Source organism: Mastigoproctus giganteus, chromosome 1 (genome assembly GCF_048544385.1).
Source record: "Mastigoproctus giganteus isolate SK-2022 chromosome 1, ASM4854438v1, whole genome shotgun sequence".
NCBI lineage: Eukaryota > Metazoa > Arthropoda > Arachnida > Uropygi > Thelyphonidae > Mastigoproctus > Mastigoproctus giganteus.
Window position 1 is genome coordinate 248,387,386 of NC_143575.1, and position 25,004 is coordinate 248,412,389.

Consider the following 25,004-nt stretch of genomic DNA (forward strand, 5'->3'; position numbering starts at 1 on the left):
CAGGGGAGTTGCCCATGGACTGGAGATGTGCAAATGTGACCCCAATTCACAAAGGAGGATCAAAGGGTGACAAGTAATTACAGACCTGTTAGTTTGACTTTTTTGTTTTGTTGTTTTGGGTTTTTTTTATTTTTTATTTTTAGGAGCATTAGCAACTAAGGCCATATTGCTCCGGGAATATGTGGTGGTCATTCCCTGACCTTTCCGCATCCTCCGTATTTGGTGGTGACGGGCTCGAACCCCGGTCTAATCAAGAAACGTGTGCTACGCACTGCTGCTCCTTCCCACCTGGCTACGGAGGCGCCTTTAGTTTGACTTCCTGTTCCAGTGAAAATAATGGAGTCACTGGTTAAAGAACCATTGCAGGATCATTTGGACAAGACAACAGTAATAATTCAGACACCACATGGGTTTATCAAGGGGAAGATACTATGATGTGGTCACAAAGGAACTGGATGCAAAAAATAATTTTGATATCATATACTTGGATTTCAGGAAAACTTTTGATACTGTTGCACATGGAAGACTACTGTACAAAGTGGGGCAGTATGGTATTAAGGGCAGGTTGCTACAATTGATAAAAGGATGGTTGTGTGAGAGAAGACAGAGTGGTGATCAATGGGTACTGCTCTACGTGGACTAATGTTATTAGTGGTGTCCCTCAGGGTTCGGTTGGGCCCATTGTTGTTTTGTATATTTTTCAATGATATTGATGAAGGTATATCAAGATTAATGTCAAAATTTGCAGATGATACAAAGATTGGCAGGCTTGTTAATAACAGTAATGAAAGTATGCTGTTGCAATGGGATCTGGAAAAGTTGGGTAGATGGGCTGAGAAGTAGCAATTGAAGTTTAACATTGACAAATGCAAAGTACTGCATATGGGTAGCAGTAACCCCAGAGAAATGTACCATGTGGTGTTACACTCAGGGTAGTGGAGAATGAAAGAGATCTGGGAGTAATTGTGCAGTCAGATATGAAGTTTTCTGAGCAATGCAGATAGGCTGCCAGAGTAGGTCATGGGGTCTTGTCAATGATATACAGGAATTTTGCAAGAAGGGATAAGGAGGTGATTGTCCCTCTGTATAGGCAATGGTCAGGCCACACCTTGAGTACTGCATACAGGTCTGGAAGCCTCATTTTAGGAAGGATGTAGAGTTGCTAGAACGAGTACAGAGAAGGGCAACGAGAGTGTTGAAGGGAACAAAGGGGTGCTCTTATGAAGAAAGGCTTAAGTTAATTGCAGTTTCTGGAGACTAGGTACCTGTGAGGTGATCTGATTAAGATGTAGAAGGCCTTGTACGAATTGAGCAGGCTCAATGCTGATGGGATTCTTCTTTCTTGCTTAGATTGCTTAGATAACCTGAGGGAACATAGATTCAAAGTGAGGAAAGACAGCTGTGGAATAGATGTGCAGAAGTTTGCCTTTAGTCAGCAGGTAGTTGATTGCTGGAGCAAACTTCCATCTGTTGTTGTGGAAGTCGATAGCTTAAATAAATTGAAGACAGAACTAAGCAAACATTTGGAATGAATGGATCAGTGACATGGGAATTGTTTTTTTTTTTGGTTTATGCTGTATAAGCTTGCTTTCTTGCATCATGGGCCTCTACTAATGCTAATTTCCAAACGTTAACTGCATTGGCTGATAAGTTATAGTCAATGTCTTTTAGATTTTCACTTAAAATTCAACTCATCACAAAATAAATTACTTTGACTTCAAATGCTGAGCAAAATTAACTGAAACATTGGAATGAGATGTAATTAATAACTGAATGATTATTAATAAATAGCTAGAACAATGGAATGAGATGCCTGGATATGCAGTAAAATATTAGGTGACATTCATCAAAATGCCATGGTGAGATATGCATTCAGTCTTTTTTTGAACTGCTGTCATAACTTTGTTTATAAATATATAGATTTGACAGCTGGTGCTTGTTCTGTTCATCTCTCATGCAGAGTATCATCATAGCCGACATAATTTCATTTGTGCTTGTGTTTTGAAGTTACAGTTATTATTGTATTATTTATCTAAAATACAAGAAATAGTACAGGATGGCAAAAGAAAAAAATGTGTTATTTTTAAGCGCTTATGAGGATGTATTTTTAGACATAAAAAGGAAGTATATTTGTATTTTGTAGTTTGGGCTTATGTGTATTTGCATAGCATGGTGGGAAAATATTTCTAACCGTATGAGGTGTGCAGAATGTGCAAACATAAAGTGTAAACAACATTTTTTGAAAATGCCAACTTGAATGTTATATAGGCAGAACATATTTTTTATTTCAGTTTCTATAGAAAATAATCTCAAGTACAGCCATTCCCTGGTTTATGTAATATTCGACTTACATAAATTTTTTCCAACTAGTGCAAACTTAAAAAAACCGTGGAAATGTACTTTGCTTCCCGTAGAAATAAATGGAGGTATCGTGAAAATATCATAATGTGAACTCAGTAACACTTTTTTTTTTTTTTTTTTTGGTAATTTATTCCTAGATCTCAGAAGTTGAAAATTTCAGTATATAGCAATATATTTTTGGAATCAGTTTTGAACACCTTTGCGATATTTTTTCTAAAACACATTTCTGGCGTTCACTAGCATAAAACAATAAAAACAATTTGCACTTTCCGGTTTATTAGGCTTTTCTATCAGCACAATCTATTATAAACAGGTAGTAAACTCGATCTTATTGCATTTTCAATAATACTGATAACTGGAATCCTGTGGGTTTTTACGTTACGGTATTATGGTGAAATGAGTTCCCCTTCACTGAAATCTTCAATCATATAAAAATATAAATACATTTTCAGTCTTCTCTTCATTTCTATTTACTTATTACAATGGTGAAGGGAAAGGGACCAATGGAAAGTGCAAGTGCTGGCAGTGCTAGGAAATGAAACAAAATTGATTTTGAACTGAAGATGATTAATTAAGAAGTACTAAGCAGGACAAAGTTTGTCATCTATTGCATGGAATTAGGTCTCGCTTCTTCAACAGTGAATACTATTTTAAGGGACACTGTGCGTATAAAAGAACATGTTAAAGGATCAACGCATTTAAGATCAACAGTGATCACAAAACAGCATTCAGGTGCTATATTGAAGATGGAAAAGCTATTAATAATATGGATGGAAAATCAGATTCAGAAGCAAGTGCCACTGAGTCCAATAGCCATTCAAGCAAAAGCAAGAAGTATTTATGAAGATATTAAGGATAAGTACAGCAAACCCCAAGCCAAGTTTGTGGCAAGCAACGGGTGGTTTAATAGGTTCAAGCATCACACTGGTTTCCAAAACATTAAAGTATGCGGTGAAGTTGCCCGTGCCGATTCTGCAGTTGCAGAGTAATTTTGTGATGTGTTGGAGAAAACCCCTTCTAAATCTCCACAGCCCTCAAATTCCGCAGCAGTGTGCTTGTCAGCTGGAGAGTTAATTCTGGCAATGATTCTTGAAAGATAAAACTTACTGACATTATGCCTGTAATTTTATAATTTTGAAATTTTTGTAATTTTGAACACTTTTGTAATTTTTTCTGCACATGAGACAAAAAAATTAAATAAATAGTTCTATTTACATGTTCATCGAACATTTCTTTTTTGCTTCAATCAAATTCAATCAAATTTGTGAGTGCTGCGTAAGCATTTAGGGAAATTCCAACTTACGTGGAACGCGAGTGGCTGTATATATAATTTATCTTGTATTTTACTTTTAATATCTTTTAAACTTAATGTATGCTTAAATAAAAAAATAAAAAACAAGCATTGAAATCAAAGCTTTTTTTTCATTACTGAAGGATCCAGAATGCAAAAAATATCATTATATGGTATTATGTAATTGAAACAAAACAAAAATTAATCTTTTTTTACTTAATAAAGAAGCAAACAACTTTAAAATGTGGCTTATTGGCATTGCATTATGATACACATAATTTGTCGATTCATCATATGACCTTATATTATTTAATTAATAATAATAAAAATTATTATTATTATTATTATTTTGCAGTTTCCATCTCTTGTATTATGCAATGTGAGTCATCTTTTGAGATTATGATAGAGCATGACAGGGTCATAGCAAGATTCCATATTCATTACATTTCAAGAGTGCAGTTTTAAAATATTTTCATGGGCCAGCCAATAGACAATTCACCCGAACTATAAATTTACCGATTGGTAATGCTATGGGAGACATCTGAATCAGATAGTGTATAACCTTGCTAGCTGTGGCTGAGGAGAGTCTCTGTAGTGTTTATGAGGTGTATTGTGCTAAGGTGCGAAGTGTTTTGCTAGGTGTATAGCACATGTCAAAATATTTTTTCACTTCATATTTCATCTCCCCAAAACTTATCTCATTTAGTTACATTGATGAATAATAAATAGACTGATGGAACAAACTTATCTGTGAAGAGAACTCTAAACCTCCCAAAACTTCACGATTTATTTCGCAATGTGTGGTCTTGGTTGTAATCTTGATGAAGTCCATTTACCATTTGCCATCTGCTAAGCTCACTTAAAAGTGAAATAATTTTCATTGGCGATTTTAATTTTCTCAACTCCAGCTGGTTTCAATTTTCTAATTATTATAGATGATCTGGCAGGCCCTCACAGTTGGTAGAATCGCCATCCTCCTCATACTAGGTAGAAAAGATCTAAAATCGAGTCCTGTCAATGATATGAGGAATTTTTATGGGCCTTTTCACAGTGTGGCTGAGTTAGTTGGTTTCAGGCAAAGGTAGCATGGTTACATCTAGCAAACAGAAAATTGACCACAGAACACACGCAATTTACAGACAGCATACATGGAGTAATATGGCCTTAGTCGCTGATGCTCCTAAAACCCTATTTCAACAACAACAACTCAGCTGGCAGAGCTATGGCTAATATAATATACTCATTTATGTACTTGAATATTAAACAATCTAACCACATGCCTAACACTCTATCTTTGTTCTCACCAAACAACTTCAAAGTACATTAATATTATTTGTCCTCTGGGTACATCATCACAACTTAGTAATAATTTGTTTCTCCATTGGAACCTGTGTCTATAGACCATGTGGTGATTCTCGCCCATGGTCTATAGACACAGGTGGTTATCCCTTGGTGATTCTTTCATTCAGTGCTGCAACAGTACAAAATCTGCAAGATTTCTGTTTCTGTTTTTTTGTTGATTGGACAACTGTTTTAAATCTCCTGATCCTAGTGTTTGGTTTCATCATATCACTGAAATTATTCTTGCATTGATTAAATCCTTTATTTTTTTTATCTTCACTGTGTCTATCCGTCTGAGTGCACAAAACAACTCTACTTCTAGTACACAAATTTTGTGACATTTTATATTTAGCTCTTTTAGAAAGATATGTCACACTACTGCAAATTTTATGAAAATTGAACAAATAGAAATCCAGTAATTGTCATTATTATTTTATTATTATTACTATTTATTTATTATTTTTTTTTTCATGCAGATCATCTTATTGCACTTCTTCAACTCTTTTCAACGTAATGGAGAAAGCCATCAACTGCTGATTCTTACACTGTTTTATAATGCTAGGTTCCCCAAGGTTTTAATATTTCACTGAATTAATAATCACAAATATTATTTCCCTTGATATTGGTGATCTTGGATTATGGACAAATTCCATGGCAAAGATTGAAGAAACTCAAGCAGTTTCTCTCAAATTTTCTAAGGTTTTCAGTATTTTTTGGCCTATAGGGCTTCTAAGCAACCATCCATCTTTTGATCTACCTTTCAATTTTTGCTGTTAGGAGCCAGTTTCCTCTATCACCACTCTGTGCATGTGATGGTAAGATGGCTCTCTTTTTGTCTTTTAAATCCATAAATAATGCTAGGTTCCCCAAGGTTCTGTTCTTTCACCCACTGTCATTCTCCTTTATATTAATAACATTCTATTTACAGGAAAGTCTGTCTGTAGCATGCGTGTGTATGGAGAGGTAGCACTGTGGTTATAATCACCATCTTCCCCACACTGGGTTAAAAAGGCTCACGTTTGAATATTGTCAATGCTGCAAGAAACTTTTATGGGTTTTTTTTTTTTTTCATTCCGTAGCTGAGTTATTCAGTCTGAGGCAAGGATAGCAAGATTTTCCTGCCTGCAAACTTGGATTTTTTTGTCTGGCAAAACAGGCAAATTGATCGGAGAGCGCACACAATTTTTGAGCATATTACATGGTGCTTCCGTTATTAAATTGAGCAGATGAGTAGACAGGTGGGCAGGAGCAGCAGTGTGTAGCACACGCTTCTTGATTAGACTGGGGTTCAAGCCCATCACCACCAAATACGGAGGATGCGGAAAGTCAGGGAATGACCACCACATATCCCTGGAGCAATATGGCCTTAGTTGCTAATGCTCCTAAAAACCAAATAACAACGACAACAGCATATTACACATTAAATTGAGCAGATGAGTTTGTTCTTGGGTGTCCTAATATGACAGTTTGTTTTTGTTTTTTTTTGTAGCTTTGTTGATGACAGTTAAACTAGAAAGTAGTATTGCATACCACTTTCTAGTTTAACAAACCCTGTACTGACACAATCATCTTACACTTCTCTTTAAGAAGTGGAAGCTGTATCCACCACAAGTTCCTTAAATACTGGTCTCCAGGTAATTCTATAGTGAGGGAAAAAAATTTAGTTAATTTCAACCCTTCTAAAATCTAGTACAGGTAGGTTCGTTTTACAATGGTCCAATTTACGACTTTTCACATTAACGACTGTTTCAAAATATTACCTGAAAAAATTGAAAATAACAAAAAAAATTGCAACTCAGTAACACATCGCAGCAACACCTGTGAGTCCAAACATTCACTAGGTGTTTCTTTTGTTTTTAGTGGTGCATTGTGGGTGGAATGATAGCAACACTAAGAGTTGTTTACGTTCAGTGTGCCATGTTGGTTTTATTGTGAATTTTCTCTCAATTATTAATGGGTTACACAGTGTTATTATAGTGCTATTTCTCATTAATAATAATAATAATAATTTTTGTGTAACCGTGAGCTCTAAGAGTAGGGCAGTGCCTGTGCTGGGGGGGGGGGCAAAAAGAGCATAAAACACTAACAGTTAAGGAGAAAATGGATGTGATTCATCGCATTGAGTTTAGCGCCATCTACTGTTTCAACGATTATGAACAATGTTGATAAAATAAAGCATGCACACACAGGGATAACAAGTGTGTCATCCTCCAGAACAACTTATTCATGCAGTGATACAATGGAAAAAATGGAGAAATTGTTACTGTGGGTTGACGATATGAACTAAAATAACATTCCTGTTACGCAGGCGGTAATTCTGGACAAGGTGGGCGAAGTCATTATATGATTAAATGAAACATTTACAGCCAGCAAAGGGTGGTTTCATCTGTTTAAAAACCGTTCTAAAATTCACAGTGTGAAAGTGTCTAGTGAGGCTGCTAGTGCTGATGTTGCAGTAGCGGAAGAGTATCCTTCTGACTTTAAACGCTTAATAGACGAAGGCAACTATCACCCTTATTTAGTTTTAAATCTGGATGAAATGGGGCTTTATTGGAAAAAATTGTCAAGTAGGACATACATCGCCTGTGAGGAGAGGTCTTCCCCTGGTTTCAAGGTCGCAAAAGATCGGTTGACTTTGCTTCTGGGTGGCACTGCATCGGGAACATTTAAACTCAAACCGATTTTGGCGTACCATTCAGAGATGCTCATGTAACGAAGGGCGTGGTGAAGACACGAATTCATGTGTTTTGCCGCTCTAGCAAAAAGGCGTGGGTGACTCAGACAATTTTTAGCGAATGGTATACCTTGTACTTTTGTCCAAAGTTTGCTCAGTTTTGTGCAGCAAATGGCTTGCCTCTCAAAGTTATGTTGGTGCTGGACAATGCCCCAGATCACCCAGCCAACCTCCTAGAAATCCACAATGAGCATTTGGAAGTTGAGGTTGTGTATTTGCCTCCCAACACAACTTCACTTTTGCAACTGATGGACTAGGGTGTAATTGTGACCTTTAAGGCGTATTTTTTTGCTTAAGACTTTCAAAGGGATTGCTGAGGCTGTGCAGTCTGATATAACTGTGAGGGACTACTGGAAGTCGTATAACATCCTGAATGCCATCACAAACATTGATTCTGCCTGGGAGAAAGTATCACAGTCCTGCATGAATGGCATCTAATGTAAATTATGGCCTAAAGCAGTGATTGATTTTGTAAGGATTGAGCCAGTTTCGGAAGTGGCTAAAGATGTTTCTCACATGGCTAAGGATGTTGGCATTGACAATGTTGATCCAGATGATCTTGACCAGTTGCTGGAGAGTTGTGATGAGCCGCTTTTGAGGAAGGAATTGGAGGAACTGACTGTGCAACTTCAACAACATGAGGCTGACACACCAGATGGAGTGGAAGAGTTGGAGCCAATCAGAACATTAAAAACAAAACATATTCAGAGTGCTCTTGCCAAAATTCATAGTGCATTTGATGTACTTTGTGGTAATGATCCTGATTGGGAACATAGCCATGTCATCCAAAGAGGTGTCAACATGATGTTGAAGCCCTACTATAATGTCTTGGAAGAAAGAAGAAGGAAGTCATGGCAAACATCAATACTACAGTTCTTTACAAAGATGGGAAAGGAACCCTCAGAACCCAATGACCCTCAACTAGGAACCTCCCATTAATGTCGCCCCCATTAAACCATTGTCACATAAAATATCAGTGAAGTAAGTACGTACTCAAGCGATGACTCCACAGGACCAAAGTAAGTTAAAAATTTTATTTTATTAATTGTTTTATAAAACATGTGCATTAAATGTTTAAAATATTTAATTATTTATAAAGAACAGAAATATTAGTAGCTTGGGAATTTTGGAACCTATCTCATTCAATTATATTATAATTTGGTCTTGTTTTACTACTTTTCATTTTACGACCCTGTTTTGCTGGAACCTAACCGCGCCCGTAAAACAGGTCCTACCTGTATTTCTTGCACAAAAAAACAAAAAAAAAAAAAAGCAAAAAAAAAAGTGTTTTCTCACCAGGTGTACCTTTAGCAGCACTATAGCCAAAATTGCATATCTGTACTGGGGATAACTGACCTGTCTTGGCATAAACATATCACAAATATTGCTCACTCATATTGAAAATCAAGTTGGAAAATCAAAGGGATAATCACCTCCCTTATCTTAGCTAGCAAAGTTTCTGTATGTCATTGACAAAATCCTATGAGCTGTCCTGGCAGCATGTCTGCACTGCTCAGAGAATTTCATGTCTGACTGCATAATTACCCCAAGTAGAGGACTTTTTCATTTTCCACTACACTGAGTGTAGTACCACACAGTTGATAAGTTACTGTTGTTGGGATAGCAGAGACGTGGTGTCACACAGATATATGGAATACAGAACTGGAATTTGGGGAGTACAATGTGTACAGAAAGGACAGACAGGATAGGAAGGGAGGAGGTGTTATGCTGTTAATTAAGAAAAACATAAAATCAAAAGAAGTGCATCCAGTTGATATAGATGAACAGTGCACAGTTGAGTCAGTTTAGTGTGACAAAAGCACTGCAAAATAAAAAATAAGAGTAGGAGTGTGTTATAGACCTAATGACTCGAATGAGTACAATGAACAATTGTACAGAGAAATAGAGTGGGTTAGTAAATCAGAATATCTTATAATGGGGGATTTTAACTTCCCAGATATTGACTGTAACTTGTGGGTTGGTCACTCACTCACACACTAGTAAGACTTTTGTGGATTTATTGGATGATTGTTTTCTGCAGCAGCATGTTCGAGAGGCTACCAGAGAGGGTAATACTCTTGATCTGGTTATCAGCAGTGATCATTCGTGTATTAAGAATTTGCAGAATAAAGGAACCACTAGGTGGCAGTGATCACAGTGTACTGATGTGGGATTTACTTAAAGATATAATTACCATCATGGTTAAAGGAAAGGGTTTTTGCTTCCGTAAAGTGGTCTCAGACAGTTTTTAAATTCTGTACAGTGGGATCTACTGACGATGTTACCAACAGTAAATTCTAAGTGGGAAGAATTCAAGGAATTAATCGTGGATGCTACTAAAAGTTTCATACCTATTAAGAAATATTGTTCAAGGTTTAGGCCTAGATGGTTATCAAATGAACTAAAGAGACTCGTGACAGAGAAGAAAAATGCATGGGATGCATATAAATTATCAAGCGACTCAGAAGCCTATGGCAGATATGAGCTAGTCTGTAATCAGGTGACAAAGGAGGTTAGGCAGGCAATGGCAGATTACGAGAAATCTTTGGCAAAAGATGCTAAGAAAAACAGCAAGTATTTCTTTACTTATATAAACTCTAAAAGGAAGGGGATGAATCTGATTGGCCCACTTGATATCGATGGTTCCACTGTTGATGATCCTGCTCAGATAGCAAACAAACTGAATGAGTATTTTGCATCTACATTCACACATGAAGAGTTATTAAGGTTTGAAAATGGCAGAAGGTTATCAAATTGTAGCAGGGTGCTTAATGATTTTGTAATAACTGAGAGCAAAGTGTAGGAGAAATTATTGAAGTTAAACATAAGAAAGGCACCTGGGGTGGATGGGATCTATCCAGTTATCTTAAAGGAGGCGGCAAAGCAACTAAGCAAACCATTAGCCATAATTATGAGAGCATCCTTGGACTCAGGGGAGGTCCCCACAGACTGGAGATTATTATTATTATAATTAGCCATATGGTGCAAAGAAGCCAAGGCTTTTGCTGCACTAGCCAAAAAAAAAAAAAAAAATTCTGAGTTACCCCTGAGAGAGAGAGAGGGGGGGGGGTCAGAAATAGAAGGGAATCACCAAGAAAGAGAAGAATGATGATATCCAGCTCAGGACCCTGGATGTGCCAAGCCCATACTCGCCAGATGTGAGCCCCTGGGGGTAAATGTATCCCCAATTCACAAAGGGGATTTGAAGGATGACACGAGTAATTACAGACCAGTTAGTTTAACTTCTGTTCTGGGTAAAATAATGGAATCAATGGTTAAAGATGCATTGCAGGATCATCTAGTAGACAAGACTGCAGCAGTAATTCAGACACAGCATGGGTTTGTTAAGGGAAAGTCTTGTCTGACAAATTTGACAAGATATTATGATGTGGTTACAAAGCAACTGGATGCAAAAAATAATTTTGATATCATATATTTGGATTTCAGGAAAGCTTTTGACACTGATGCGCATGGAAGACTATTGTACAAATTGGAGCAGAATGGCATTAAGGGTAAGTTGCTACAATGAATAAAAGGATGGTTGAGTGGGAGAAGACAGAGGATTGTAATTAATGGGTGCTGCTCTTTGTGGACTAATGTTATTAGTGGAGTCCCACAGGGTTCGGTGTTGGATCCTCTGTTTTGTATATTTATCAATGATATTGATGAAGGTATATCAGGCTTAGTGTTGAAGTTTGCAGATGTTACAAAGGTTGGCAGGGTTGTTAATGACAGTAATGGCAGTGTGCTACTGCAACAAGATCGAGATAATTTGGGCAGATGGGCTAAGAAGTGGCAACTGGTGCAGCAAAAGCCTCAGGTTTCCTTGCACCATATGGCTAATGATTATAATAATAATAATAACTGAAGTTTAACCTTGACAAATGCAAAGTACTGCATATGGGTAGAAGTAATCCCAGAGAAATGTACCAACTGTGTGGTACTACACTTAAGGTGGTAGAAAATGAAAAAGACCTGGGATAATTGTGCAGTCAGATATGAAGTTTTCTGAGCAAAACCCCATGACCTGCCCTGGCAGCCTGTCTGCCAGGGCAGGTCATGGGGTTTTGTCAATGATATATAGAAATTTTTGCTAGCAGGGAAAAGGAGGTGATTGTCCCTCTGTATAAGGCAATGATCAGGCCACGCCTTGAGTACTGCATACAGGTCTGGAGGCTTCATTTTAGGAAGGATGTAGATTTGCTTGAGTGTGTACAGTGAAGGGCAACAAGATTGGTGAGGTGAATGAAGGGATCCTATTACCAAGAGAGGCTTAAGTTCTGCAAATTGCAGTGGCTGGAGACTAGGCACCTGCGCATTGATCTGATTGAGGTGTATTAAGCACACTGAATTCCGATGGGATCCTTCCACTTGTTCAGATTACGAACCTAAGGAGGCATAAATTCAAATTAAGAAAAGACAGATGTAGAATAGATGTGCGGAAATTTGCCTTTAGCCACCAGGTGGTTAATTGCTGGAACAAACTTCCATCTGTCGTGGAAGTTAATAGGTTAAATAAATTTAAGGAGGAACTGGACAGGCAATTTGGTGGAAATGGTGTGTTTTTTTTTTTTTTTTTTTTTTTTTTGGCTGATGCTGCATAAGCTCATACACTTGCTTTCTTGCATCACATGCCATTACTACTACTACTCTGGAGTTACTGCTACCCATGTGCAGTACCTTGCATTTGTCAATGTTAAACTTCAACTGCCATTTCTTAGCCTATTGACCCAATTTTTCTAAAACTTGTTGCCATAGTTTACTCTGATTTCTGTCGTTAATCACCCTGCCAACCTTTGTATCACTGCAAAATTTGACATTAGGCCTGATATACGTTCATCAATATCATTAATAAATATTGAAAACAACAATGGGCCTAGTACTGAACCCTGGGGGACTCCACTGATTAGTCCACAAAGAGTAGTGCCCATTGATAACCTCTGTCTTCTTCCACTCAATGATCCCCTTATTTACAGCAGTAACTTGCCCTTAATGCCACATTGCTCCAGTTTGTACAGCACTTTTATGTGCAACAGTATCAAAAGCCTTCCTGAAATCCAAGTATATGATGTCAGAATTATTTTTTGTATTCAGTTCCATGGTCACTGCACCATAGTAACTTATGAGAACTGTTAGACATGACTACCTCTTAACAAATTCATGTGATGATTGCAGTATAATTGCATTCCTGTCCAGATGGTTCTGCTTTACTTCTTTAATCCATGACTCCATTATTTTCCCTGGACCTAGATATTAAGCTAACAGGTCTCTAATTACTCATGTCACCTTTTGATCCCCCTTTTGAATTAGGAATACATTTGCACATCTTCGAAGGCTGCTCTCATAATTATGGCTAAAGGTTTGTTTATCTCTTTTACTGCCTCCCTTAATATGATTGGATAGATCCCATCCACCCCAGGTACCTTTTTTTTTTTTTATGTTCAGCTTCAACAATTTCACTTCCACTTTCCTTTCAGTTATCACAATGCCATTTAACTCCCCATTGGAGTTTAATAAACTTCTAGCATTCCCTCCCCTAAAGAATTTCTCATGTGTGAATGTAGACTGCAAAATACCTATTCAATTTGTCAACAGTCTTAGTCATTAACAGTTAATCCATTGACATCAAGTGCTCCGGTGTGATTCAACCCCCTCCTTATACTTTTAATATAAGCATAGAAGTCTTTGTTGCTTTTCTTTACATTCTTTGCCAGTGACTTCTCATAATCTGCTTGAGTTTGCCTAACCTTCTTTGTTACTTGATCACAGACTAATTTGTATTTACCATAAGCTTCTGTATCAACTGATAATTTATATGCATCCCATGTACTTTTCTTCTCTGCCACGTGTCTCAGTAGTTCATCTGCTGACATCCATTTAGGTCTGAGCTGTGAACAGTAAACTGTTTCTATTACTCCTTTGTTCTTTATTCTACTTCTATTATTTGAAACACCACTTCTTATGCATTTCCTGAAAATTACAGTCTACAGAAATTCAAGTCTAATGTCAACAAGAACTCGCACAGAATACTAGCGTACTGTAGATTTCAGTAAGTTTCCTATCTCTTCCAATTATTTGTCTAGTTCTTCCTTGAATAAATTCAAGCAAAAAAACTAGACAAATACCCACTTCAACAACAACAACAGATGGAAGTTTGTTCCAACAATTAACCATCTGCTAGCTGAAGGCAAACCTCTGCACAATTCCTCAATTTGAATTTATGCTCTCTTGTGTGTGTGTGTGTGTGTGTGTGTGTGTGTGTGTGTGTGTGTGTGTGTGTGTGTGTGTGTGTGTGTGTGTGTGTGTGTGTGTGTGTGTAGTCTGAGGAAGAGGCAGAATGCCATCAGCACTGAGCTTGCTCAATCCATTAAATCCTTAAGCACCTCAATCAGATCACCAGCATAGAAAAGGACACCAAACTGCATGGATTTCCATATGTAAATTTATTTCACACATGGAGCCTGCGAAGTTATATGATTGAGGTGTTTAAAGCTTTGAATGGATTTAGCAAGTGCAGTGCTGATAGGATTCTTGCTCAGACCACATACATATGAGGGGGCACAAATTCAAATTGAGGAAGGACGATTGCAGAATAGATATGTGGAAGTTTTCCTTTAGCCAGCATATGGTTGATTGCTGGAACAAACATACATCTATTGTTGTGGAAGTTGATAGTTTAAATAAATTCAAGGAAGAACTGGGCCAGCAATTTTTAACTAATGTGCTGTGAAGAGTTTGCAGATGTGCTGTTGGAGTTTAGGGGAAGGTTGAAAAGAAGCGAGAAAAAAATCAAGGATTTTAATCCTTGATTTGATTAAAGGATTTTAATCCTTAAAAATTGTCTAAGTAAATTTTAGAAGTACTGTATGTTTTTCATAAAAGGCTGATAAGAATGAAAACAATAACACTTTAATAAAAAAAAAAAGTTATTATAGTAAAATTCCAAGAACTTCTGTTCCTCTTGTTCCAGATCCCAAAATAACTCTGCAGTGCACTTTTACCACCCCCACCTTTCACCCTTGTCAAGCCACCAGTGTCAGTCTTCAGTCAGCTGTTGTTCGGATCATGTGTGTTATTCTGTGTAACTTTGCACTAATGCATTTTTGTTTGTTATTTCTATTTCTTTTTAGTTATTTTGTTATTTCTGAATTTAGTTCATTTTTATTATTTTTTTGGGGGGCTTATTAGACATGGACAGATTTCTAATCAAAAAACGTAAGTTAGATGATGACAATGAATCAAATCTAGCTGGCACTAGTTCTGGTAGTATAACACATAGTACAGTTAGTATTAGTTCTAAAACCGTCATGAGGCAGTATAATGAAGACTATTTGTCCTTCAGATTCTTTTCATCTGGAGAAGAGCAGCCACATTCTGTGTTGTTTGTGGTGAGAAACTGGTAAACCAAGCTATGGTTCCAAGTAAGCTGAAAAGACACCTTCATACAAGGCGCTCTCATTTATGCAAGAAACCAGCTGAATATTTTAAAAGGCTTATAGCTGATCAAACATGCCAGGCTAAACAATGGACCAAAATCACAACTATTTTTAACAAAGCTGAAGAAACAAGCTATGCCATTGAAATTGTGACAAAAAAGATGAAATCACATACAATTACTGAGTCAGTAATTTTACCAGCATTCTGTAAAATTGTAAATATTGTGTTTGCCGAGGATTATAAAAAAGAGATTTTGAAAATTCCTATGTCTGATAGCACTATTAGTTAGCATATATCATGTCTTAAGACTTTGAGTCACAAGTGATAATTAACATTAAAGAAGCAGATTTTTTTGCCATCCAGGTGGACAAATCAACTAACATCACTGGAAACGTTCAACTCCTAGCATTCAGCAGGTTAGTTTGTAATGGAAACATCATTGAACAATTTTTATTTTGCAAACCACTTCCAGAAACAATAAAAGGCCAAGACATTCTTGATGTCGACAGTTATTTAAGTTCTCACAATTTGTCATGGAAATTAGCCTCTGCATGTACGTTGCTCCCTCTATGTCAAGAAGCCTGAGAGGATTCATCACACTGGCCAAGCAAAAGAACCTTGGCATTGTTTCTACACACAGTTTCCTGCACAGAGAGGCCCTAATTTCAAAATGTGTAGTACATGAGCTCCAAAAAGTACTGGATGAGACGATCAAAATGGTTATCTACATCAAGATTAGGCTATTAAAATCAAGGTTGTTTTTAGCACCGTGTTCTGCCTTGTAAGCTGCTCACACACAACTCCTACTGCACACGGAAGTGAGGTGGCTATCTCAAGGGCAGGTGCTTTCAAGGTTCTATGAACTGAGGAAAGAGCTTATATTGTTTTTTACGTTTGAAGAGTCTGAGCTGACTGACCTGCTTAATGATGAGACATGGTGCAATAAAATTGCTTTCCTAGCTGACATCTCCCAAGCCTTGAACACTATTAACAAGAGTATGCAGGGAAAGAATAAAAATATTCTTACTTGTACTGACAAAATTAACTCTTTTAAGGAAAAATTAACATTGTGGGGAGCTATTATCAAAAAAAAGAACAAAGTTAAAATGTTTGAGTTGACCAAAAGTTGCAGACTGGACAAAAATCTTGTCGATTTAATTCTACAAAGTTTGTCACTGCTGAGTAAAAAACATTGAAAAGTATTTCTCATCTCTTAATGTATCTTCCTTGGACTGGGTAAGAAATCCGTTTGCATTAAGTGCGTTTGAATCAGCAGAGTTAACTGTTAGCATTAGCATTATTAGAGGCATATGATGCAAGAAAGCAAGCCTATGCAGCATCAGCCAAAAAAAAAAAAAAAACTTCCACTTCACCCCTCCATTTGTTCAAAATACCTGTCCAGCTGAGCCTTAAATTTATTTAGGCTATCAACTTCCACAACAAGGGATGGAAGTCTGTTCCACCAACCAACTACCCGCTGGCTGATGAGTTGACAGAAATAAGAAACTACAGAGGACTGAAACTAAAGCACTCATCAACAGATATGGCCTCATTCTGGTTGTCTCTGACAGGAATACCCTATTATCACAAAGAAGGTGATTGAAGCACTTCTTCCTTTCTCTACATTGTATATATGTGAGGCTGGCTTTTCTACTATGAACATGATGAAGAGCAAGAACAGGTCAAGGCTTCAAACATTAGAGGACTTGAGGATATGCTTGTCAACCATCTGATATCAGACAAGAGACATCATGAGACATCACCAGGCACAGGTTTCCCACTGATATTTTTATATAAATGATATATTTTTTTATAAATTACATCTTTTTCTGTGATATCTAATTTCAATAATTGGAATAATAACAAATATGAACATAAATTTTAAAAATAAGCCTTTTGAAATCCAGATCAGTATTATTTTTAAAAATAACACAATGATTAGAATTTTAACTATTGAACTTTTAAACACAACCTTAATACTTGTTTTTTTAATGATAAAATCTCTCCTTAAAAAAAACTGATGGCATGCCTTGATAATTTTAGCACCTTGTTCAGTGTGCCATGAGTTGAAAATCACTGAACTAGACAAAGGAAATGAATGGGTAGAATGGGAGGTGTCCTGGGTTGTTTTTTTGGGTAATACTGTAAAAGCTTGCTTTCTTGCATCATTTGCCACTGCCAGTGCTAATTTTATAATTAATAAATATATAGAATGGCACCAGATTGTGAAGTCACTTTCATTGGAATAAATATGAATATAAGGCTTCAGAATTGAAGAAATGAGTACAGTTGAAAGGTACTCCTTGTGATTCCTGCATCTTTTTCCAGAGTAAATGTTTTCTGTACTAAAGATGATGTATTCAATACTTATTTTTAAAAGAAACAAAAACAAATGTTCACAAGACAAGAGAGCTTAATACTTTTTCACATTGACTGTGACATGCTCATTTCAACATTTTTGCAAATCCTCAAAAACATACACAAAGCCATCATATGAAACTTAGAAAATATACTTTATGTATTATAAGACCGTCAGATACATAATAATTTGAGCCTCATTTTCTTATTAAATTTTGACTTATAGTGATGGCTAGTGAGTGAGTGAGCGACTCAATTCGGTGATTCACTTGAGTCTTCAGTAATTTAATGACTCAAGTGATTGAGCAGAATAATAGCTACCTAATTGTCTTTGCACTGATATTAATAGCCAGTATACCAGTGCTTGAGTTAGAACAATATTATCAGATCCAACTACATACATGCATTATTTCAAGCTTCAAAATATATGAACAAAGCCAACTGGATTTGATAGGAATTTGATTCTGTGTTGCTCGTCTTGTTGAGATAGAGTACTGTAGAGCATCCTTCATTGTTGATGTGGAACTGCATTGAAATATCAGCCCCTTTTGTCAAAGCACTAAAATGCACTAAATTGAGTGGAAAGAAAACAAAATCATTTATCCCAGCCTTTTCATATTAATTCAAAGCAGATTTTGCTTAATTGCAACTTCAGTTGCAAGTGATAGAATTCTATTAAAAGAGGTAGGAATGATCGACAAGAAGTGTAGCAAGTTAAGTGGAAAATTAGTTATAATGATATAATTAGTTAGTTATATGACTAAATAAATTTAACATACCAGTATAGAAACCAATAAATCCAAAAATGTCCCACTCCTGAGCAATCAAATGACCAATCCACAAGTTCCAATCAATATCTCAGTTGGCCAGTAGCATACTCCTACTCTCACCTCTGTGTTTATGCCACACCAGACTGACTCAGTTTTACATAGGGTGAATAACATAGGATGAACTGCCTTGAAATTGTGAAAATAGGAGATTTCTAATTAGTATTTAAATTTTATAGGGAATGTTTGGGTAAAGCTCATGCTCCATGTGGTTGTGAAAAGTGGAAAGAATGGCAGGACCGAATTGCAGAGATCAAGCCAGAAGAACGTATGTAAAAGTTTTTCAGTTATTACACTTATTAATTGAATGAATTCCCTTTTGATAATCATGTTTTATATGATTCAAAGTATTTCTGTAATTCGTTTCTAAATAACATTGCAATTTTGATGATTGAATAGATAATGATATACAAAAAAATTGTCTAGTTAGGAATTAAATAGTTTCAAATGTTTCTATTATATTTATTCAAATGTTGGCCTATACCTAATATTTGGTCCTTGAGGTTGTCATAGACATTCTCTCAGATATGCCAGACAAGCTGTACTTGCTAATTGGGAGTCTAAAACGCTGATGGAACTGATATTCGGGTGACACTCAAGTCAAGTGGACCCAATTTCGGTGAAGTCCGGATGGTCTGTGACAGCCAAATCCTCTGCTTGCACCTTCACGATGGTGGGACTGTTAGTAATCCTGGGTATAACCTCCATGCACAAGTACAAGGTGGGTGACCACCCAGGTGTGAACCAACGTAAGCAGGGGTCGAGGTGTGGCGCCCACACCACATGGAGGAACGCTGCCCCTCTATGTTACCAGGCAGTACTAGGTGGTAGATGACTCTCATCAACCGGTGAAATACCACCACTTTGCTTATTGGAGGCTTGAAGTGGTGGAACCCATGTTTAGTCTATTTTTTTTTTTTTTTTTTTTTTTGGTAGTTGTTGGCGCATCGGCTTCTGTGGCCATAATGCACCTCCCAAGGTTTTTGCAGTACTTTGATCCAAGCCCGAGGCGGGATTCGAACCCGCGACCTTTGAGTTGCCAGGCAGGCACTTTACCCACCCGGCTAGCCCGGTCGGCATTTAGTCTCTAGAGCAGAAAAGTTCCGGTCAACCCTTCCCCATCTCTTCCATCATGCAGTATGATTGATGACTTTTGAGGTTATGATGAACATCGTGGCGAGATCCAATATTCCTTACATTTCGAGGGTACAGCTCTAAAACGGTGTTCGCAGGCCGGCCGCTAGTTAGTACACTGGACCGAACCTATTGGTAACTCTCTAGGAGGCTTCCAGATCAGCTAATGTATAATCTTGCTACCTCTACTCTGCCAGATAGTCCGAGTAGTGTGTATGCGGGGAGTATTGTCGAGGCCACGTTATGTCAAGGATCTGGGTATATTCTTACCACGTGTAAGCCATATCCAAAAATTTCATTACTTCATACAGCATGTCCCACCCACTTTTTCTTACTATTGAATACGCCATGAATTGTCAAACTAATAGAGCAAGCTTATCTGCGAAAAGATCTAAACCCCCAAAGACTTCCTCCTAATTCATTTCACAAATATACGTGGCTTCAATTCTAATCTCAACGATATCCATTTCCACTTGCAGTCGGCCAAACTCCATATACTTTTTCTGACAGAATCTCAGTTATTGGTTGATTCAACTACTGCTCATCTCAGATGCCCAAATTATTCGCTGGATGATTCCTTTCGCCTCAAAGGTGGTACTTGTGCATATGTCCGTTCTGATATTCCCTGTCAGAGACTTTGCAATTTGGAATCTCCTCTCTTTGATCTTCTCTGGCTTAAAATCTCTCTACCTCATTGTGTCAAATTCATCTGTTGTCTCTACCGTTCTCCCAACTCCACTAATCACTTGGAGCTTTTTGACTTCCCCTCTTTGCAACTTGACTTTCTCCAGTCCAACTTTCCTAACAGTGAGGTAATTTTCCTTGGTGATTTTAATGTTCACAACTCCAGCTGGCATCTGTTTTCTAGTCACACCGACCCAGCAGGTCGAGATGCTGAGGCTTTTGCAATTACTAATGATTTAGCACAAATTGTTCATTTATCTACAAGAATACCGGACAATCCTAATAATACAGCCAATACACTTGATCTTTTTCTCACAAACAACCCTTCTAAGTACACGGTCGAAGTGAAAGGTCCTTTAGGCACTTCAGATCACACCTTGGTGACTGTCTCTTCTCCAATGGAACCTTTATCTCATGGCTATTCCCAACCTCGTGTTGTTTGGCATTACAAGAATGCAAAATGGGATGACCTGCGAGACTTCTTTTCTTCTTTTCCTTGGTCGGATTACTGTTCCAAAACTTCTGATGTCAACGTTTGCTCAGATCGTGTCAGTGAAATTATTCTTGCAGGAATGGAATCCTTTATCCCACACTCCACTTTAAAATCTCGTCTTTTATCTAAACCTTGGTTTTCCAATAAATGTGCTAAGGCTATTCAAGAGAAGAATGTTGCATATCGTAATTGGCTTGTTTGTAATTCTTCAGTTTCATTTTCTGCCTACACCAAAGCTCGCAACAATTGTAAAGCAGTTATTAATCAGTCCAAACTAGAGTTTAAACAGGCTAAGAGTAGAAAACTTGCTTCTTGCCCTAATGGTAGCCGAGCATTCTGGCCTCTTGCCAAAGCTATTGGCCACAACTTTTGCCCATCTCTGCTCCCACCTCTGTCCAAACCAGATGGTTCTGTTGTCACTTCAGCCAAGGATAAAGCTGACCTGCTAGCATCCCATTTTTCTTCCAGCTCATGTATTAATGATCTTGGTAAAACACCTCCCACCATTCCCAACACGCTCCATTCAATGTCCCCTTTGGTCTTCCGTGAAAAGGATATCAGAAGGATTTTGATGAATCTTGATGCTAAGAAAGCTCCAGGTCCTGATGGTATTTCTCTACTTGTTCTCAAAACCTGTGCTCCTGAACTTACTCCTATTCTTTGCCGCCTTTTTTCACTTTCTTATTCCAAAGGTGTTTTTCCTTCTGCTTGGAAATTTGCTCATATCCAGCCAGTTCCTAAAAAGGGTGACAAATCCCTCCCATCCAATTATCGTCCCATCGCAGTTACTTCTACTCTTTCTAAAGTAATGGAGAAATCAATTAACTGCCAACTCTTAAACTACCTAGAAACCTTCCGTCTGATCAACGATCGCCAGTATGGATTCCGTCAGTATCGATCCACTGGTGATATTCTGGCTTATGTTACCCATTTATAGACTAATTCAATGGAAAGGTTCGGTGAAACACAAGTAGTTGCTCTTGACATCTCAAAGGCTTTTGATCGTGTTTGGCATAAAGATCTTCTAAACAAGCTTCCATCTTATGGATTGCCAACTGTTTTTAGTAATTGGTTATCCAGTTTTCTCTCTGATCGCTCACTGAGGGTGATGGTAGATGGCTCTATGTCTTCTAACTTCTCCACTAATGCCGGTGTCCCCCAAGGTTCAGTTCTTTTCCTCTTGTATATTAATGACCTTCTTCCATTGACTGGAAATCCTATCCATAGTTTTGCCGATGATAGCACATTGCATTCCACTTTCCATTTTGAGAAATCTTGTCCTGCTCAATCAGCTTCAACTTCTCGAAAATCTGCTACCAATTCCTTAAATAACAATCTTCGGGTAATTCTCCAGTGGGGCAAAGACAACTTAGTTGATTTCAACCCTTCTAAAACTCAGTCTTGTCTTATATCTTGCAAAAAAGGATTCTTCTGCTCCTATGCTTATGTTTAGTGACACTTCGATTTCTAGGCAAAATGATATATCTCTTTTGGGGATTACCCTGACTTCTAATCTCTCTTGGCACAAGCACATTACAAATATTGCTTCCTCTGCATCTAAAAAACTTGGTTTTCTCTTTTGCTCTCGGCGTTACTTTTCTTCCAAACAGCTGCTCACTCTGTATAAATCACAAATCCACCCTGCTATGGAATATTGTTGCCACATCTGGGGTGGTGCCCCCAAAACCTCTCTCGGGCTTCTTGATTCCATTCAGAAGAGGGCAGTTAGGTTAATTAATGATTCATCTCTAACAGAGTCTCTCCACTCGCTTTTTCATAGACGGACTGTTTCTGCTGCGTGCCTCTTCTACAGATACTTCCATGGGCACTGTTCTTCTGAATTGGCTTCTATAATTCCCGCTCTCTCTTTCGAAACAGTCCGAACACGTGCCGTCACCAGTCAACATCCATTTACTGTTCAACTTCAAACCCACAAAACCAACTTTTCATCTTCCTCATTTATTCATTCAACTGCCGTTTTCTGGAACAACCTTCCTTCATACGTATTTCCTGAAAATTACAATCTACAGAAGTTCAAGTCCAATGTCAACAAATATCTTCTTTCGTCTTCTCAACCTCCAACCCAAGCACGGTACTAAGTACTATAGGTTCTAATACCTCTCGTGTTTGGGGTTCACATAAAAAAAAATAATAAATAAAATAAAATATATAAATCATATTTTTAAGTATCTGACTAATTTTTTGTTTTTCTCTGAAAAAAGAGTGTTTTCTAGGTTCACAAAACAAGTATTAAAAATGTAATCTTTATTTTGGATTAAAAGGTAGTAGTTTGCAGTAATGAGGTAAGTAGTACTGTTTTTCAGCAGCCCACATTACCATCTCCATTTGTTTCATAAACTTTATTAACAAATGTGAAAATTGCAGTTTTGGGACAAATTAGTTATAATGATATAACTAATTGAAAACCAGAAAAAAACACATGTAGTACACAAAATCTTGTGTACTACATGTGGAAAAGTCTTTAAATAACCCAGCTGATGAATTGAATAAGTATTTCACAATAAGTATTGCTGATGAATTGAATAAGTATTTCACAATAAGTATTGCTGATGAATTGAATAAGTACTTCAGATAAGCTTTTAGTGGCAAAAGATCCTTTATGCCTAGGAGAGGCTGAGCCATATGAAATTAGTGATTTTGAAATTACAGATGACTGTTTATTAGAAAAACCTTTGAGTCTAAAGACAAGTAAGGCTCCTGGAGCTGATGACATATACATGAGGGAGGTGGCCAGAGAGTGCATCGAATCATTGAGGTTAATTTTGAGGGCATTATTGGACTTGGGAGAGATTCTTTTGTATTGGAGAAGTTCCAGAATATCACCAAATAAAGGTGTTTCTAAGAAAGAAGTCAGTAACTACAGACTGCTTAGGCTGACTTCAGTAGTGAGGAAAACCTTAGAGGCAATGGTTAAGAATGCAATCCACGGACATTTAAAAAGAAATATTATTCTGAAGGACACACAACATGGTTTTGTTAAAGGAAAATCATCTTTAACTTATCTGGTAAACTATTTTTGACACAGTTACTTTTGGATTTTGGCAAGGAATTTGACCTAGTCCCTCATGACAGGTTACCGTATAAGATGGAACATATTGGGATTACTGGAAACATTTTAAAATGGACTATAGGGTGGCTGCAGGGCAGAAGGCAGAAAGTTATTAATGGATATTCTTCAGATTGGTGTAAAGGCAGAATTGAGGTACCCAGGGATCAGCTCGACCACCGTTGTTCTAATTTTTGTGAATAACATCAGTGAAGGGATAGAAGGCGTAATTTCACAATTTGCAGACAACATGAAACTGAATTATTAGTTATCTGTTAATATTTTTTATTGTAATCATTTTCTCTCTCTCTCTCTCTCTCTCTCTCTCTCTCTCTCTCTCTCTCTCTCTCTCTCTCTCTCTCTCTCTCTCTCTCTCTCTCTCTATTGCAATCACTTGTTGCTGGAATTTAATAGAGCCTATAAATATACAATTATGATTAGTTCAGTAGATTTACTTCTTCCACAACTGATTAAAATGTTATTTATTATTATTTATAATCAGCGATTAATGTTGAATTTTAATTTATCATATATTTAGAGCCTATGTTATGACATTTATGACATGATATAATTTTGATAGCTATTACTGAACAGTAAACATCAACCAAATAAATTTATTTGGTGGTATTGATGTTTTTCTCTTCTATATGTTTACATACCACCTAAATTTAGGTGGTATGTGAGCATATAGAAGAGATGAGAAATTGGCTAAATGATGTTTGAAGTAAAGATGAATAGTAATAGACCGAAAAGTAGACCAAGAGGAAGTTGGATAAATGGCATCAAGTGACCATTAGCAGAAAAAGGACTTATTGTGGTTAGTGCTAAAGAGCCAATGGAAAATAGGGCCGCATGGAAAAAAAAAATAGTGAATGGAAGGCTGATTGTCCAGAAAAACTAATTTATAATACCTTGGTGAGCTGTACACCATATGTATGTAATAGATTTGGATGAATTTGGTGATCATCATAATCATCCACACTGCTTGATATCATGCATATGATTTAAAAACCAAATCAGATTGTCTTCAAATTAAGCTAATAATTTTGTGGTGAAGAAGAGCTTCAGAAAAAATAGGGTTTCATTTCATGTTTTATACTTTTAGTAAAAAAAAAACAAAACTGAAATGTAAGTACAGTATCCAGCGAAAAAATTCGTTATAGAGAAATTTCGTTATACAGAGAATATCTTTTTTATTAGAAATTGTTATCTAATTAGAAAATGAAAATGAATCTACATTTATTTTTAATGTATTTTATTTCAAAAACTTACTTATT

The 25,004-nt window shown here is 37.1% G+C and overlaps 1 protein-coding gene across 1 annotated transcript in view; it reads left to right on the plus strand.

Moving 5' to 3' along the window:
- Positions 1-25,004, plus strand: part of LOC150091738 (ankyrin repeat and IBR domain-containing protein 1-like) — a 228,181-nt gene that overhangs the window by 127,698 nt on the left and 75,479 nt on the right. Inside the window, exon 11 of the mRNA XM_090369550.1 lies at positions 18,529-18,617. Within this exon, the coding sequence (XP_090225676.1) occupies positions 18,529-18,617 (89 nt within the window). The remainder of the gene's footprint in view (positions 1-18,528; positions 18,618-25,004) is intronic.